This window comes from Limanda limanda, chromosome 9 (genome assembly GCF_963576545.1).
Source record: "Limanda limanda chromosome 9, fLimLim1.1, whole genome shotgun sequence".
Taxonomy (NCBI): Eukaryota; Metazoa; Chordata; class Actinopteri; order Pleuronectiformes; family Pleuronectidae; genus Limanda; species Limanda limanda.
The window spans coordinates 29224875-29239718 of NC_083644.1; the positions used below are offsets into that span (position 1 = coordinate 29224875).

Below are 14844 nucleotides of genomic sequence, written 5' to 3' on the forward strand. Positions count from 1 at the left end.
TTAATTATTAATTATGAACTCTGGGTTCAATTAGGTGGAAAGGGGTACAGCAGGCATGCTGCAAGGCAAATAACAAGTGCACGTCTCTGCACCAATAGATATATCTATGTCTGCAGTCTGCACCCTCCCCCCACACAATATATGCTCGTGTGTGGTCAAGTCGACGTTGTAACATACATATTACATCCGTTAACTCTTTCAAAATAAAATATTAACTCTTAATTTTATTTTTTTATGTGTGCCGTTTTGTTTTGAAAGTTGACCGTTCTGTTTCCTCCTAGCGAGACACACTCGTTCCGCGATTACGCGTCGGTCGTTGTCCTCTGTGGGTAAGCAAATATGGCTCCGCTTAAGTTCTGTGCTAATATTTCTTGGCTGTTCACGGAGATGCCAGACTTCAGTCATAGAATACACGCCGCTGCCTCGGCTGGCTTCCAGGCTGTGGAGGCAGCCTGGCTCTACGACTCCGACTTGAAAGAGCTACAGAGGGCCACAGCGGCTGCAGGCGTGGAGGTGGTCCTTATCAACACTCCGCCCGGTAAACTGCCCACAGGTTCTTTCAGGGGCGGAGAACGTCCGTATTAGCAGCGGTTGGTCTATAGGCTACTGGTTCAATGTCTCCTGTCTGTGTGCGCTCATTTTACACTTTAACAATAAACACACTAATCACAAGTTATGAGGAACTGTTCTGAAGTTGAATTTGTGTATGATCCGCCCAGAGTCAATCAGACAAACATATTGCAAAAAGCATAAAAAAATGTTTGCGCAGACTACGCAATCTGCCACACACGAGACGTAACGTGACGAGCAGCGCCAGGATATCCGAGTTAAAGTGACGAAAGTGTAAAGAGCAGGGAAGAGAGAAAATTAGACACACACACACACATAAAACATACGTTAATCATCTTGTTTTGGTTAAGTGTGTTTTTTTGAAAATTATTTAGGATATTTAATAGTTGTAATTCATTTTAGGTGCACCTACATTTTGTGCAAGTAAGGCACACCAGTGCAACCAATGTTAAATAGTTAGTCTGGAGCCCTGGTATGATATACAGTGCTGTGAAGAAGTTTTTGCCCCCTTCCTGGTTTCTTATGTTTTTGCATATTTGTCACATTTAACTGTTTCAGATCATTAAACTAGTTTTTATATTAGATAACCCAAGTAAACATAAAATGCATTTTTTTTTAAAGCATGATTTCATTAATTAAGGGGAAAAAGCTATCCAAACCTACCTGGCCCTATGTGAAAAAGTAATTCCTCCCTTAACCTAATAACTGGTTGTGCCACCCTTGGCGGCAACAACTGCAATCAAGCATTTGCGATAACTGGCAATGAGTCTTTCACATCGCTGTGGAGGAATTTTGGCCCACTCTTCTTGCAGAATAGTTTGAATTCCGCCACATTGTAGGGTTTTTTAGTATAAACGGCTTCTTTTAGGTCATGCCACAGCATCTCAATCGGATTTAAGTCCGGACTTTGACTAGGCCACTCCAAAACCTTCATTTTGTGTTTTTTTTAGCCATTCATAGGTGTACTTGCTGGTGTGTTTCGGATCATTGTCCTGCTGCATAACCCATAACCCAAGTGAGCTTGAGGTCACAAACTGATGGCCGGACATTCTCCTTCAGGACTTCCTGGTAGAGAGCAGAATTCATGGTTCAATAAATTATGCAAGTTATACAGTAGTGATGGGAAGTTCGGATCTTTTTACCGACCTGGTTCTTTGAATCTCGTTCAGTAAAAGGAACGAATCTTTTTTCGAGTCACTCGTTCATTTCAACGGGGGGGGGGGGGCCTGCGCAACGGGACTGTTCCATAGGTTCAGTCAAGGAAGCAGAAATGATTCATTCACTTCCCTACTGGGTCTTCGGGTACGAGTCTTTGGATCATTTATCACGTGACCTGCATTGGCTCAGTAGAGGAGCGCTGGAGCTGGAGCGAGGGGCGCTCACTGTCTCCCGGAGAAATGAACACTCTGTGTTTTTAGTATAGAAAGACGTGAATTATATTCGTTCACAAGTCATAATGACTGGTTTTGTTATTTACACTTACAGTTTACTGCAGATCATATTTTTTAAAGTAAACCTATTAAATACAGTACAACATTACAGTTTGTATGGTTTGAAATTGTCATTTATTATCATACTGGCATTTAATTATCACGGCAAACAATTACACTGCACTAAACTGTAAGTGTTAATGTAAAGTGAAAATAACAAAACCAGTCTGTATGACTTGTGAACGAATAGAATTCACGTCTTTCTATACAAAAAACACAGAGTGTTCATTTCTCCGGGAGACAGTGAACGTCCCTCGCTCCAGCTCCAGCGCTCCTCTACTGAGCCAATGCAGGTCACGTGAAAAATGATCCAAAGACTCGTACCCGAAGACCCAGTAGGGAAGTGAACGAATCATTTCTGCTTCCTTGACTGAGCCTATGGAACAGTCCCGATGCGCGGCCACAAGAAAATGAACGAATCTCTCATTGAGAGGACTCGTTACTCCCGAGTCCTTGTAAGGATTCGTTCATAGTGAACGAATCGTTCACGACCGACACATCACTATTATACAGGTCCTGAAACTGCAAAGCAGCCCCAGACTAACACACTACCACCACCATGTTTGAGTATGATGTTTTTATGAAATGCTATGTTAATGGCAAGTCAGGCCTGCAGTTCTTTAGATGTTGTTCTGGGGTCTTTTATGACCTCCTGGATGTGCCGTCGATGTGCTCTTAGAGTTATTTTGGTAGGCCGGCGACTCCTGGGAAAGTTCACCACTGTTTCAAGTCTTCTCCATATGTGGATAATGGCTCTCACCGTGGTTCACTGAAGTCACAAAGCCTTAGAAATGGCTTCGTAACCCTTTCCAGACTGATACATGTCAATTACTTTGTGTCTCATCTGTTTTTGAATTTCTTTAGATCGCGGCATGTTGTGTTGCTTTTTGAGATCTTTTAGCCTACTTCACTTTGTCAGACAGGTTTTATTTAAGTGATTTCTTGATTAAACAGGTCTGGCAGTAATCAGGCCTGGGTGTGGCTAGTGAAATTGAATTCAGCTTTCCAAAAAATGTTGTCACAATTCATTCATGATTTATCATGGGGGGGGGCAATTACTTTTTTACATAGGGCCAGGTAGGTTTGGATAGCTTTTTTCCCTTAATAAATGAAATCATTTAAAAACGGCATTTTATATTAACTTGGGTTATATTTGTCTAACTTAAAAATTTGTTTAATGATCTGAAACATTTAAGTGTGACAAACATGCAAAACATAAGAAACCAGGAAGGGGGCAATTACTTTTTCAATAACTTAGTGGACAACACTTGATAGAAAAAAGGGTCCCTTCCCTGGAGTTAACAGCTGGACATTTCAACCAGTGAAGTGGTAATAATTCCAGGATGATACTGGTGGTAATGATTGAATGTGTGTGTTTTCCAGGAGATGTTAAGGCAGGTGATCTTGGTCTTGGAGCAGTTCCTGGAAGAGAGGCAGAGTTCAGGCAGGGTCTGCTTTTGGCTATAGAGTACGCAAAAGCTTTGGACTGCAAAAGGTGAGGAATCCGCCGAGTGAAGATGGATGGAGCTTAACAGAATTCTTTGTGAATATCAAAGGAGAATATATGCACTAATAATCCTCTCAGCATATTTTCTGTCTTTTCACGGACTTAAGGTGCTGCACAAATATGTTAGTGCACTTTGTTGAAGTCATTAATGCAATGGAAAACCCTGCAGTTAGATTTGAGTGGTGTGGTTTTCTTGTCATGGCCTGTATAATCTGGGCCAAAACTATAAATAAATAATTACATAAATACATAAATAATAATAAATAAATAAATGAAATGCCTAAATAAATGCCCAAATGTGTATTTATACATTTTTAAAGCCCAATTTACCTGTCTGACAGGTTTTAATATGAACAGTTGTAGTAGAAGCAGTGCATCAACCATGTTCTATTATCAGGATCCACCTGATGGCAGGAAGGATTCCTGTGGGTTCACACAGGAAAGCGGTTGTCAAGGAGATGGAGGCCATCTTTGTACAGAACCTTACATATGCTTCTGATATCCTGTCAAAAGTAGGTGACTTTTTCTGTCCAACATTCAATTTAATATATATGTATAGTGCCAAATCACAATAGTATATTATTCTTTAGTAGATTACATAGGTACACAAGGTTCAGGCCTTACATTATTTTAGAGCATATCAGCACAACATGTTACAGCGAAATCATGTTGAAATAACTGGATAGAGACAAGGATCTTGATGTAAGCTCCCAACCTGCACCCCATGCTTGATATAATTGCATGTAGGATTATTTACGTAGCATTGAGCATAGGCACTTTTCATTTGAACAGTGACTGTACCCTTTCAAACCCATAATACCAGAACTTAAAATAAAAAACTTTACAATTTATAAATATTTCCTGAACATAAAAAAAACAGATAAAGTGATAAGAAATCTGTATTTAACAAGGACACTTAATAGTTCCATAAGCCTTTGCACTCATATTGTCCAACCCAGTTCCTGGATGATGGAAGGCATTGATGCCAGTGACTGGCCCTCAAGTACCTCAGACCTGAATCTAATTGAGAATGATATCATGTACCGGTGCAGTCGTCATCACCAATTAGCGCCACAGACTGTTTATGATCCACGGCAGCCATACAAAGACTACTGAACCACCTAATGAGTAATTTGATCGAAAGAATAAGGCAGGGCACAAACTAAAAACAGCCTGGTTATTATTTTAACAATGTTCTTAATGTTTATCTGAATCATAAGGAAATGTCTCTGGTCCTCGCAGGAAGGAATCACTGGATTGATTGAACCAATCAACACAAAGATTACAGATCCCAGGTATTTTCTGGATTGTCCTCATCAAGGTAAGAAACTGAGACAACACAATCACTAACCAGTATGCACAACTCTATCTTATACTCAGGAACAGATTGATTGTTAATGCTGTTGTTTATAGGCAAATGTCTTTATTTGCCTAATATAACATCTCTGATGCTGTTAGAAAATAATTAATTGTTTTTTGTTAAGAAAAAAATGTCGTTGGTTTAGTAAAGCTGGATTTGAGTAGATTCCTGTATAGCCCTGGTTCACTAAGTTAACATTACACTTAACCCTGGTAGAAACCCACTCTCTATATGACTCTGGCAGCACCTAAAGTGAGTTTACAGTTTGTGAATAGCAACATCATACTTGAGGCGACACTACAACATTCATAAAAGCTTACCGGTCGAAAGTACAGCTGTATTTCATGTGAAAGGGTTTGAACAACGTGACGTGCAGCAAATGTCTGAGCAAGTGTAGGGAGCTTGGAGTTGGATGTGGGTTAGGAAGGAGGAGGGAGGGAATAACACGACAAACTTAATAAAGCACCAGGCGACGCACAGGATACATTTGGAAACAAGGGAATGCTTCGTGTTTGACTGTTTACGTGGATCAGCTGGCCGTGTAGGTGTCTCTTGTCCCAGTGGTGGGGAGATAGTTGATGCAGTCTGGAGCTGGAGTCATTTTGCTGTAGAAAGCACTGAAACGATTATTTCGTGTTATAATCGTAGTTGGTTTAGGTTTTCTTAATAGTGTAATTTATTATATAAATTTGTCAAGAGTTTTGCACGTATTTATATTTGTATTCTTTAAGTTAAGTTTACTTTAAACATGTAAGATTTCAACTTCCAATTTGCTGTCGCTATAAAAAAGCAGTCATTTTGTATTTTTTTTAAGAATAAGCTCAGGCACCGTTTAGGCACTGTCATAATTTTTTAAATATTTATTGCACCTGTATTGGAATAACCTTTTATTGGAATAAACCCATAACCCTCAACTGGGGTGAGGAAAAACTGCCAGTGTCTACCATGGATTGAGAGGTGATTCAATATTTAAACTATTTATCCAACAGAAAATGTCAGACAGAGATAAAAAGAATGAGCAATGCCAATTGTAGTCATATCAGTATTGCCAGTGATATTAGTGTAAGTGGGCAGGCATATTGTTCATCTAAGCCAGGGGTGTCCAAACTACCGCCCGAGGGCCATCTGTGGCCCGCCATCCATTTTTAATTGTCTCGCATCAAAAAAAGTTAAATATTTAATAATAAAAAAAAAGTTAAAAATTTAAAATAAAAAAAAATACTAAAATGTTTTCAAACTAACAATTCAATAGCACTTAAATGGCACTTACCCATTGCACTTTGTAGTTGTGCTTTATTTTTGGAGAAATTTTTCTTTCTTGATTCTTGTTGTTCTGGGTTTTTACATTCGGGGTTGAATGCACTTATTGTAAGTTGCTTTGGATAAAAGCGTCAGCTAAATGTAATGTACTTTGGCCCACTGTATTGCACTTCTGAGTTTAGTGACTATGTGGCGCCCAACTCACACCTGACCTGCTAGCTGTCCCTCAGAACGCCGTCACGCCCCCCGCCCTGAGCTCGGCGATTTAGGCGCACTGTCAACAGTCCGCTCCAGGGCAGGGGGGCGTGGCCCTCGGGATAAAAAGTTTGGACAACCCTGATCTAAGCAATCTAGTCGTAATCATAATCCAACATTAGATGCCACCGCGATCCACAATATGGCAGCAGCTCTTATCATGTATCTGCAACAGTAAAGCAACAGGACTCCAAGTAAGAAGCCAAGTCAGTAATATGTATTAGTGAGATATGGGATGAAGAGGGAGAGAAGGAAAGAGAAGTTCCACGTGTCCCCCAAGAGCCGGCCCTGTTAAACAGGCTTAGTTTCAGTATTTCGTTTTTTCTTTACCCCTGGAAGCGTTATTAGATTGAAGAACATTTTAGTGCACATTTCAAATTAGATTTACAGGTATGTTCTTTTACAGAAACTTCAAAAAGCTAAATTACATGCCATATTTTATATGAAGTTGTGGGTCCAAGCAATCAATACAAAATTTTGTTTGCTAAGAAAAGTAACTTTTTGAATTAATTTACTGTTAAACTTAGACTGAATGTGAGGCAGTAGTTGGGCATTATAACATTGAAGTCATTTTAGCAACAATTAAAGTTTTTGTTAGTCCTTTGATGGGCATACAAGGCAAATACTGTTGTAAATAGAAATTACTCAGATTATATTAGTGTGCTCAGTTTTTGCTGTACAGTTTGAGTACACCAGTATCTTACTTTGTCTGTTTAATCTGTCAGTGGTACATGTCTGGCTGACTGCCAGAGTCATTTCTCAGCTGATTCTCATGTTTGTGTCTGTAGCGGCTGTTATACTGGATAAAGTTGGACAGCCAAACATCAAGCTGCAAATGGTGGGTGCTCTGAAAATGTGATATAAATTGAAAAAAACAACAAAACACAAATAATGGCTTGACTTAACAAATGTTGACTTTAACTGAACTGTTTCAGGATATCTTTCACTGGCAAATAATGGATGGTAACCTGACACAGAACATCATAAAGTATTTACCTATAATTGGTAAGATACAAAAAGAAAGGAAAAATCAACATCCCTCTGGAGGTAATAAAGATGAAATATGCATGGTGCAGCAGTCAAAGAGGCATGGTTGTGTTTCACAGGTCATATACAGATTGCTCAGGTTCCCGGCAGGAACGAGCCTGACAGTGCAGGAGAGCTCAACTACAGCTACCTGTTCAACACACTGGAAAACTATGGGTACCTGGGATACATTGGCTGTGAATACAAGCCACTAGGTCAGTGAACTTTCTAATTAAATAATACTATAAAATAAATGATTGTGATAAAGAGAACAGGTTGAAGAAACAAGCATAATCATCATCACTCTTCACTTAAGGCTCCACAAAGGAAGGTCTGGGTTGGATTAAAGATTACTGGACACAGCAAGTGATGACCAGGTGACTCAACCACAGAGCTAAAGATTTTTGCAACTCAAGTCACAAATCTGAAGTATGAAATTTGCTAATGTGTTACAGTTAATTATTATGTATATGTTCTGAACATCAGTAGGCTTTGATGCAATGTTCTTAGTAACTGGCATAATCATGAGATAAAAGAGGCATGAAATGTTATAATTTTTCAATAAATCGTGCAGCCCTAACTTGAGTTGAGACATGCAGTCTTTGCTTCAGTCTTGTGTCGGCCAGTTCACATGCTCATTACTGCTGGTCTCCTGACCCTGCCTAGCAATTAGACTTTTTCATGATATAGTCTACATATTAATCAGCTACAGCTGACAGATGATGGAAACATTTTTCATCACACTTATTTATTCTACTGGTTTATCAAGCATTTAACATACTGTATAAAGTATTCTGTACATACATAATATACATGATACAGTTGGGGAGGGAGTAATCTCTATAAACAGATTCTGCATGTGAATATGTTGAATCTGTAAGCGATGGACAAGACTTTTTAAAGTCTTACGGTTTCCCTCCCTAGTTTGACCAATCATGTTTGTCCAGTGTTTATACAACATTGAACAATGCTACCTATAACAATTCACATTTGCATCATTAATATCCAGTGTTAAATATTTAAACAGAATACTGAGAGTGCTGCTCTGTTCAAAATCTCTTCATTTATAAGCTTAAAGCTCAAACTTCTTTATAGTTTCCTCGCCACGAAAATGTGCAAAAGCATATTGCTTCAATATGTATTTCATGACGGGTGTCTCAGTGGATATCAAGTCCCTATGTTTGCTGTGATTCAACACCTTTATATGAGGCTGGCTTCAAGCCTTCTTATAAACTGAGGTATGATTACCAGCCACATGTAAAACTCATCACCCTGAACATTCTTTGGTACACTGTTATGACATGTGGCATGCTATTATGCAAATGACCTTGTAAGTTGTTATGACCCATTTTCCTGCTTGTGGAAGGCCATTTTTGTCACAGTTATCCAAAGTGACTCAGGCAGTTTCCAAAAACTGTATATGCAGATCTGATGGAATGACAACAGTATCACTTCAAAGGTTGGAGAATTAAAAAAGGAATAAAAGGCACTTCAAGGCTGCAGATACGGCAGTGGTGTGTAAGTGGGAAGCAAGTCTGACAATGATGGAAGTCTAAACACATAAGTCCTCCGACCCTGGGCTGACATCTCAGCTGTCTGTCACTATGAAATACAAAACACTGATGTGGTATGAAAAGATAGCAAAATGTGATCGGCAGGCACAAGATCAGAGAAAACTGACCTATTAATCAAACTGCGAATATGAAACTTGTGCAGTTTATAGTCAGTGTTTGTTATTGGTTTCTTATGACTAAACGGTGCTTTGTGCCAGGACGAGTCATCGAAATTGCTGGAAACCTGAACTCCTTATCAGAGTATGTGTCATGCACACTACTCCAGGCAGGTCACCAACCTCAAAGCATTTTGTTGACCAGAGGAACTGAAAACAGAGGAAAAAAAAATAAATAAAGAGAGTTATAGAGTTAACCATTTCATTCTATATGTGGTCTTTGCTGGATGAAGGCTGATCGTAACCGGCCTGGTTGCGATTTAGCAATTGTAGAATTAAAACATTTTGGCCAGATCAGTCATTGTGGTTGGCTGTGTGCAGTTTGAGCTCTTATAATAAGATGTAATACATGTAGTGCTCTTGTTTCAGTAGTACTGGAATAGTATTTTACTGTGACTACGGTCTTGCTGATGGATCAGATTGTGTGCATCTTTAGTGTGAAGTTCACACTGTTAACAGTCGGCTGATCTGTACATTGTGAATATTCAAGTCTCAAGTCATGGTCATGGGCGGTAAGGTGGGGGTTAGCCTGTTTCTCACAGCAAGACGGTTCCCAACTTAAAATCTTAGTTCAGCCGGAGTCTGTCTGTTAGGAATCTGCATGTTTTTTTTGTGTCTCAGTGGGATTTGTCTGGGTACTTCTGCTTCCTCCCTCAATCCTATCACATGCAGGTTTAAAGGTTAGGTTAATTTGAGACTCTTAATTGTCCATAGGTGTAAATGTGAGTAAATGTTGTCTATGTTAGCCCTGCAATATACTGACAACCTGTCCAGGGTTTACACCCTCTTTAGCCCGTTGTCTGCTGGGATTGGCAGCACCACCGTGACCCTCAAAGGAAAAGCTGTATAATAATGAATGGATGGAAGTCTTATGAGTTAACAAAACAAACACAATAAGCTTTTGGGTAAAGCCTACCCCCCCCCCTGTTGAAGCTTAGTATTTTGTTTGATAAACGTAATTTCCTCAGATGTTAGGTGTTTTATAATTTAGGACACTGTGGGAAACCCTGTTACTTGTTACCTGCACTCAGGGAAATTCAGTACAGGTAGTTTTAGTGTGTTTAGTTTATGTGAACAGATAAAAATAGCACAGTATCATTATAAAGTACAAAGTTTAACTGCTAACATTACACTAACGGTAGATGGTGACACATGTATACTACTGCCATTCTAATTGGGTTCAATTCCACCTGTTTTCTGAGAATTTTTTTTATGTGGTTATCATACATACATGATTGTATACTTAACTGGAAAAAAAACTACAGAAAAAAGTCTGACACACCAGTTAGGAGACTTTTAGTTTTTTTTTACTTGTTTAGGGTTTAGGTGAGCCAACTAACTGTCTTGGAGTTTCAGATTGTTATTCAAATCTCATAAAACTGTTGCTTCCCAATTTAACTGTGGTCACATATACATAGGCTCCAGCAGGTCCAGCCCTGATCAACTCTATAATAGTCCTGTCCAGAGGTTATAGCAAGCTGTGTTGATGACAGACTCCAGGTGGTGATACATGGACACCAGCTGGGGAGGAGGGCTGCTGCTGGCTTGTGGCTGTGATGGCAGCGGCTCACGAAACACAACCTTTAGACTCTGTTTGAGGAAGAAAATGTTTAAGACATTTTTGCAACAGCAATATATTAATAATATAAATGTGTGATGTAATGACCTACTGTTTTTCCTGCTTGGGTGTCCAAGAAGACCAGAACAAAGCAGTCTGTGAACTTCTGGTTCAGAACAGCCTGAAACAAGATGATACATCCATATTTTTTTTATTGGTGAAAGAAGCAAACTTTTATGGCACCAACATAACTGAGGCCCAACAGTCCTGTTAGCAATCCACATTTAGATCCAGATTTTAGTTTGGATCTTTGGATGTGGTTAAGTGCACAAACTGATCCAGTGTGAGCAAGGGAGCAGTTAAACCAAACCAAGCCGTCGGTGTGCACAACACCAACAAAACAAGATTTCTGTGTCTCCTGGCAAAAATAAAAATAAATGAAAATAGTTTTCACGGCAGAACCTTTATGAAGTAAACAAAGTATCCTCTCTTACCATGCAAGTCTAGAGGAGCTCGAAAGACATTGTTAATTTGAATTAAAATATCAGCCCTTGTGAGAGAAGCTAATATCATAATAAATGGCGCTTGTCATTAATGAGAATCTCCATAGTTCCCTTTTAGCTCTTCTGTGCGTCTTCTGTTCGTTGTATGCCCTGAACAAAGTTCTCAGCGTCTGCTGCGGAAATGAACTCACGTGTTAGTCCATTGACCGTCAGACGAAGCTTGGCTGGGTACACTAAAATGATATCTGTTCATCTTTGTGTCCCAGTGAATGTGTCTAACGAATTTAAAGACATTCCCTCTTGCTGATCTTTGTTAAGCCACAGTGACCTTGATCTTTGACTACCAAAATCAAATAAGTTAATCATTGAATCCAACTGAATGTTTGGGCCAAATCTGAAAGGATTCCTTGACTATGTTACAGAGATACAATATTCACAAGGCAAAGATGGGCTTTGTAAGGTCACCGTGACCAGTTCATTCTTGAATCCAAGTGAATATTTGTACAAAGTTGATGAAATTCCCTGAAGGAATTCTTGAGATATCGTGTTCAAGAATGTGACGGACGTTCGGACAGATGGAGAACCCAAATACGAATGCCTCCGGCCACTGGCTATCGCTAGTGAGGAGGTATAAGAAGCAATAAGTAATTTGATCATCGGAAAACACAATATAAGTTGAAAATAGGTGAATAAAACATACCCAACTTTAAACAATAAAGTCTAGTTTGGTCAGAAGTTGTAACAGTGTAATCGACAATGATTACATTGCTACTTCTTTCTACTTTCTTTCACACTTTTCCTACACTGTACATGTTAGCTGGCTTGTAAAACACCTTACCTTTTGAAGTGAAACCACTAGTTCCCATACAGAAAGATGATGGAGATAAAGAACATATTCTCACCAGGTACTGGATGCCATTGTTGTCGAAGTGTCTACAGCTCTGAGGGAAGCGGTTCAGCAGGACTTTGATCAGACTCTGGTACCAGGCTGGACTCATGGTCAGAAAACAGTCCTGAAGCAACACAATACACATTGCCATTCATCATGAACAAAATGATGAACACCGTCACCGAAGACTTTCATTGTTTTTTTAGGTACACGTTCAGTTCGAGTAAAATATTACAGCCGATTTATGTCAAAAGTGTAATTGCTGAACTTGTCTGATATACGGTCACAGGGACCCTAGACCACCAAAATCAGTTCATCCCTGAGTCAAAGTGAATGTTTGTTCCAAATTTGAAAAAATTCCCTCAAGGTGTGCTTGAGATATCATATTTACAAAATGGGAAGGACAGACAGATGGACAACCGGAAAAACACAATGCCTCTGGACACTGGCTGTCACAGGTGCAGAGGCAGAAGACCACATATATACGTCTGAAAAAGCAAACAATAACATTTAACGGCAGACACTTGAATATTAATAAGCAAGAAATTTAGAAACCTAAATTACATTAATTAACAAATAGTCTGATACTTGATGGTGATGAAGCCTGAAACCATGCATCCATAGTTTGAACCTATCAATAGTGCAATAAAGTAGATTGAACACAAATGACTCACATCATTTGTCTCCTTGACAGAGGTCTGTACTCAGAACATTTTCTTGTTTTCTATTTACAGCAGGTAGACATAATCTTGGACTTGTGACTACAGTTCACTTAGACTTAAGCCTACTGACTTGGAATGAAGTAATAAAAGCTAAAAGATGCTGTAAAGAGCTTGAAAATTTACATTTCAAATCCACATGACAAGAATATTTTTTCATTCACTAAAAGAAAGTCAATGTGGCAACCATGCCAGTTTATTTCCAACCCAGCTGATCACTTAACTGCTTAACATTCTTGGCTCACCTTTCCATTTTTCTAGACAGATTTCCCTTCCTATTTCACAAATCTCTGCAATGTTCCTTGTGCATTAATTGCTTTCATTAGGGAAATGACGGCCAAACAATGTCAACATGGTCTGGGTTGCAATAAACCAAATTTACCATTAAATTATTTGATTGTATGTTAATTCAATATCCTACAAGTCAGCACTTTTTAAGGCCAGGTAAATTGTAAGACAAGGCCTAAGGGGGAGACTTACCAATTGCGGGTCAATCTCTCCGACTGAGCGGCTCTGTACAGCTGCGAGCAGCTCCTCCAGTTCACTGAATGACAGCTTGGTCAGCTTCAGTTTGTCCATAGCCAGGTGCTCTCCATGGAACAGTCTCCTCCACAAATTATCCCTGCGGCAGTGACCCATGGCCTGCTCCACACTGGCCTGGATCTGTCTGCGTGCTAATGCAACCTCATTGTTGAGTAAAGGGAACAAAGGGGAGGGGTAGAGCAGACCCTGAGCTTCTGGGCCACCCCTCACCAGAGGATAAAACTCATTCCCATCACTGGGGGCTGAGGTGGCTGGAAAATGGGGTGATGTTTCCTCCCAATGGTCCTGCTCGGGGCTACGTGACCCATAGGCATCTGCTCGATCTGGGGGGAGCCGACCGCCCACATCTCCTGGATCACGTTGGATCTGTGGTAGCTTTTTGAAACGCCGCATGTCAGCTGTGAGGTGGGGGAAGAGCTCTCTCTGACTGGTCATGATCACATAGAACCTCAACCTACACATCAAAACAAGAATTACGAGGGATTATTTTCAAAATAAGCAAAATGTTATTTCATCATCACATTTTTGTTCGAGAAATAGTCATAGACTAGCATCTCTGCAGGGGAAGGCTTACAGCAATCATGATGATCATGTTTTGATTCAGAGGTCATGAAAAGGAGGGACTATTCGAGAGATCCCATTATATTGCCCATACGAAGACACCATGCTGTCTTTCCACAACATTAGTAACAGCATCTGTTACATGTCAAGCTGTCCACTTTAAATATATGCCAATTTAGCCCTATGACTGGCTCCTCTTCTGGCATACAGGCAGAAAAATAATGCCCTCATTCAGTGTTTGTACCTTTTATACAGAATTGCGAGGTGGAATGAAGGTGCAACATTCCCGTGTGTAATGGCAGCTAATATCAACTGCTTGTGCAAGAGTAAAAGGGTAATATGTAGCAAAATGTTTACCATGGTCTCACCAATTAATTGTAATACTCATTCTGCACTTTTTGTACCTCAGCAAATGCCGCTCCCCATCTGACTGCTCCTCAAATGGAGCTGCATTATGGCACACCACGAGGGACACGTCAAAATCATCGTGGTGGTGCAGTCCCTCGAGATCTTTGTAAGAGCCCGAACTAAAGCGGGAACGAAAAGAGGGTTGAAATAAAGCATCTCTTAAAGAATAATGAATTTATTCTTTATTTTAGTTGCTTGTACCTGTTCCACAGTGTCACCAGAGCATACTCGTGAAGGTCAGGCTTGCCTTTCTTGTTGTCATTGGTGACTGCAGTCTTGGACATTCTTAGTGGCTTCATTCCATAGGTGCTGGCATGGTCAGTGATGTAGTTGTAGAGCTGATGAGCAGTTATCATCCCAGTAGAGATGGAGATGCTCCCTGTTGCCGACAAGGAGAAAGTGTCAAGTAATTAAAGTTGGCATTGGACTTTTCTTATGTGTTGACCAAACATTTGTTTCATAAATT

General features: G+C 39.8%; 2 protein-coding genes across 3 annotated transcripts in view; one reads left to right on the forward strand and one right to left on the reverse strand.

Moving 5' to 3' along the window:
- The first annotated feature begins 335 nt into the window (after positions 1 to 335).
- hyi (hydroxypyruvate isomerase) lies at positions 336 to 8048 on the forward strand. 2 transcript variants are annotated; one of them, XM_061078707.1, is made up of 8 exons: positions 336 to 538; positions 3444 to 3555; positions 3965 to 4079; positions 4810 to 4888; positions 7231 to 7280; positions 7378 to 7447; positions 7549 to 7683; positions 7785 to 8048. In XM_061078707.1, exons 1-8 carry the CDS (start codon positions 340 to 342, stop codon positions 7847 to 7849), a joined length of 825 nt encoding a protein of 274 aa, XP_060934690.1. In that variant the 5' UTR covers positions 336 to 339; the 3' UTR covers positions 7850 to 8048. The 2 variants fall into 2 exon arrangements, with proteins under 2 accessions (XP_060934690.1, XP_060934691.1); XM_061078708.1 differs by having other exon boundaries at positions 7378 to 7405.
- The window catches only part of szt2 (SZT2 subunit of KICSTOR complex), a 160731-nt gene continuing 153220 nt past the window's right edge, over positions 7334 to 14844 (reverse strand). Inside the window, exons 68-73 of the mRNA XM_061078706.1 lie at positions 14580 to 14757; positions 14375 to 14497; positions 13347 to 13863; positions 12161 to 12271; positions 10868 to 10936; positions 7334 to 10787 (exon numbers count right to left, since the gene is read on the reverse strand). Of these exons, the coding sequence (XP_060934689.1) occupies positions 10644 to 10787; positions 10868 to 10936; positions 12161 to 12271; positions 13347 to 13863; positions 14375 to 14497; positions 14580 to 14757 (1142 nt within the window). The 3' untranslated portion in view covers positions 7334 to 10643. The remainder of the gene's footprint in view (positions 10788 to 10867; positions 10937 to 12160; positions 12272 to 13346; positions 13864 to 14374; positions 14498 to 14579; positions 14758 to 14844) is intronic.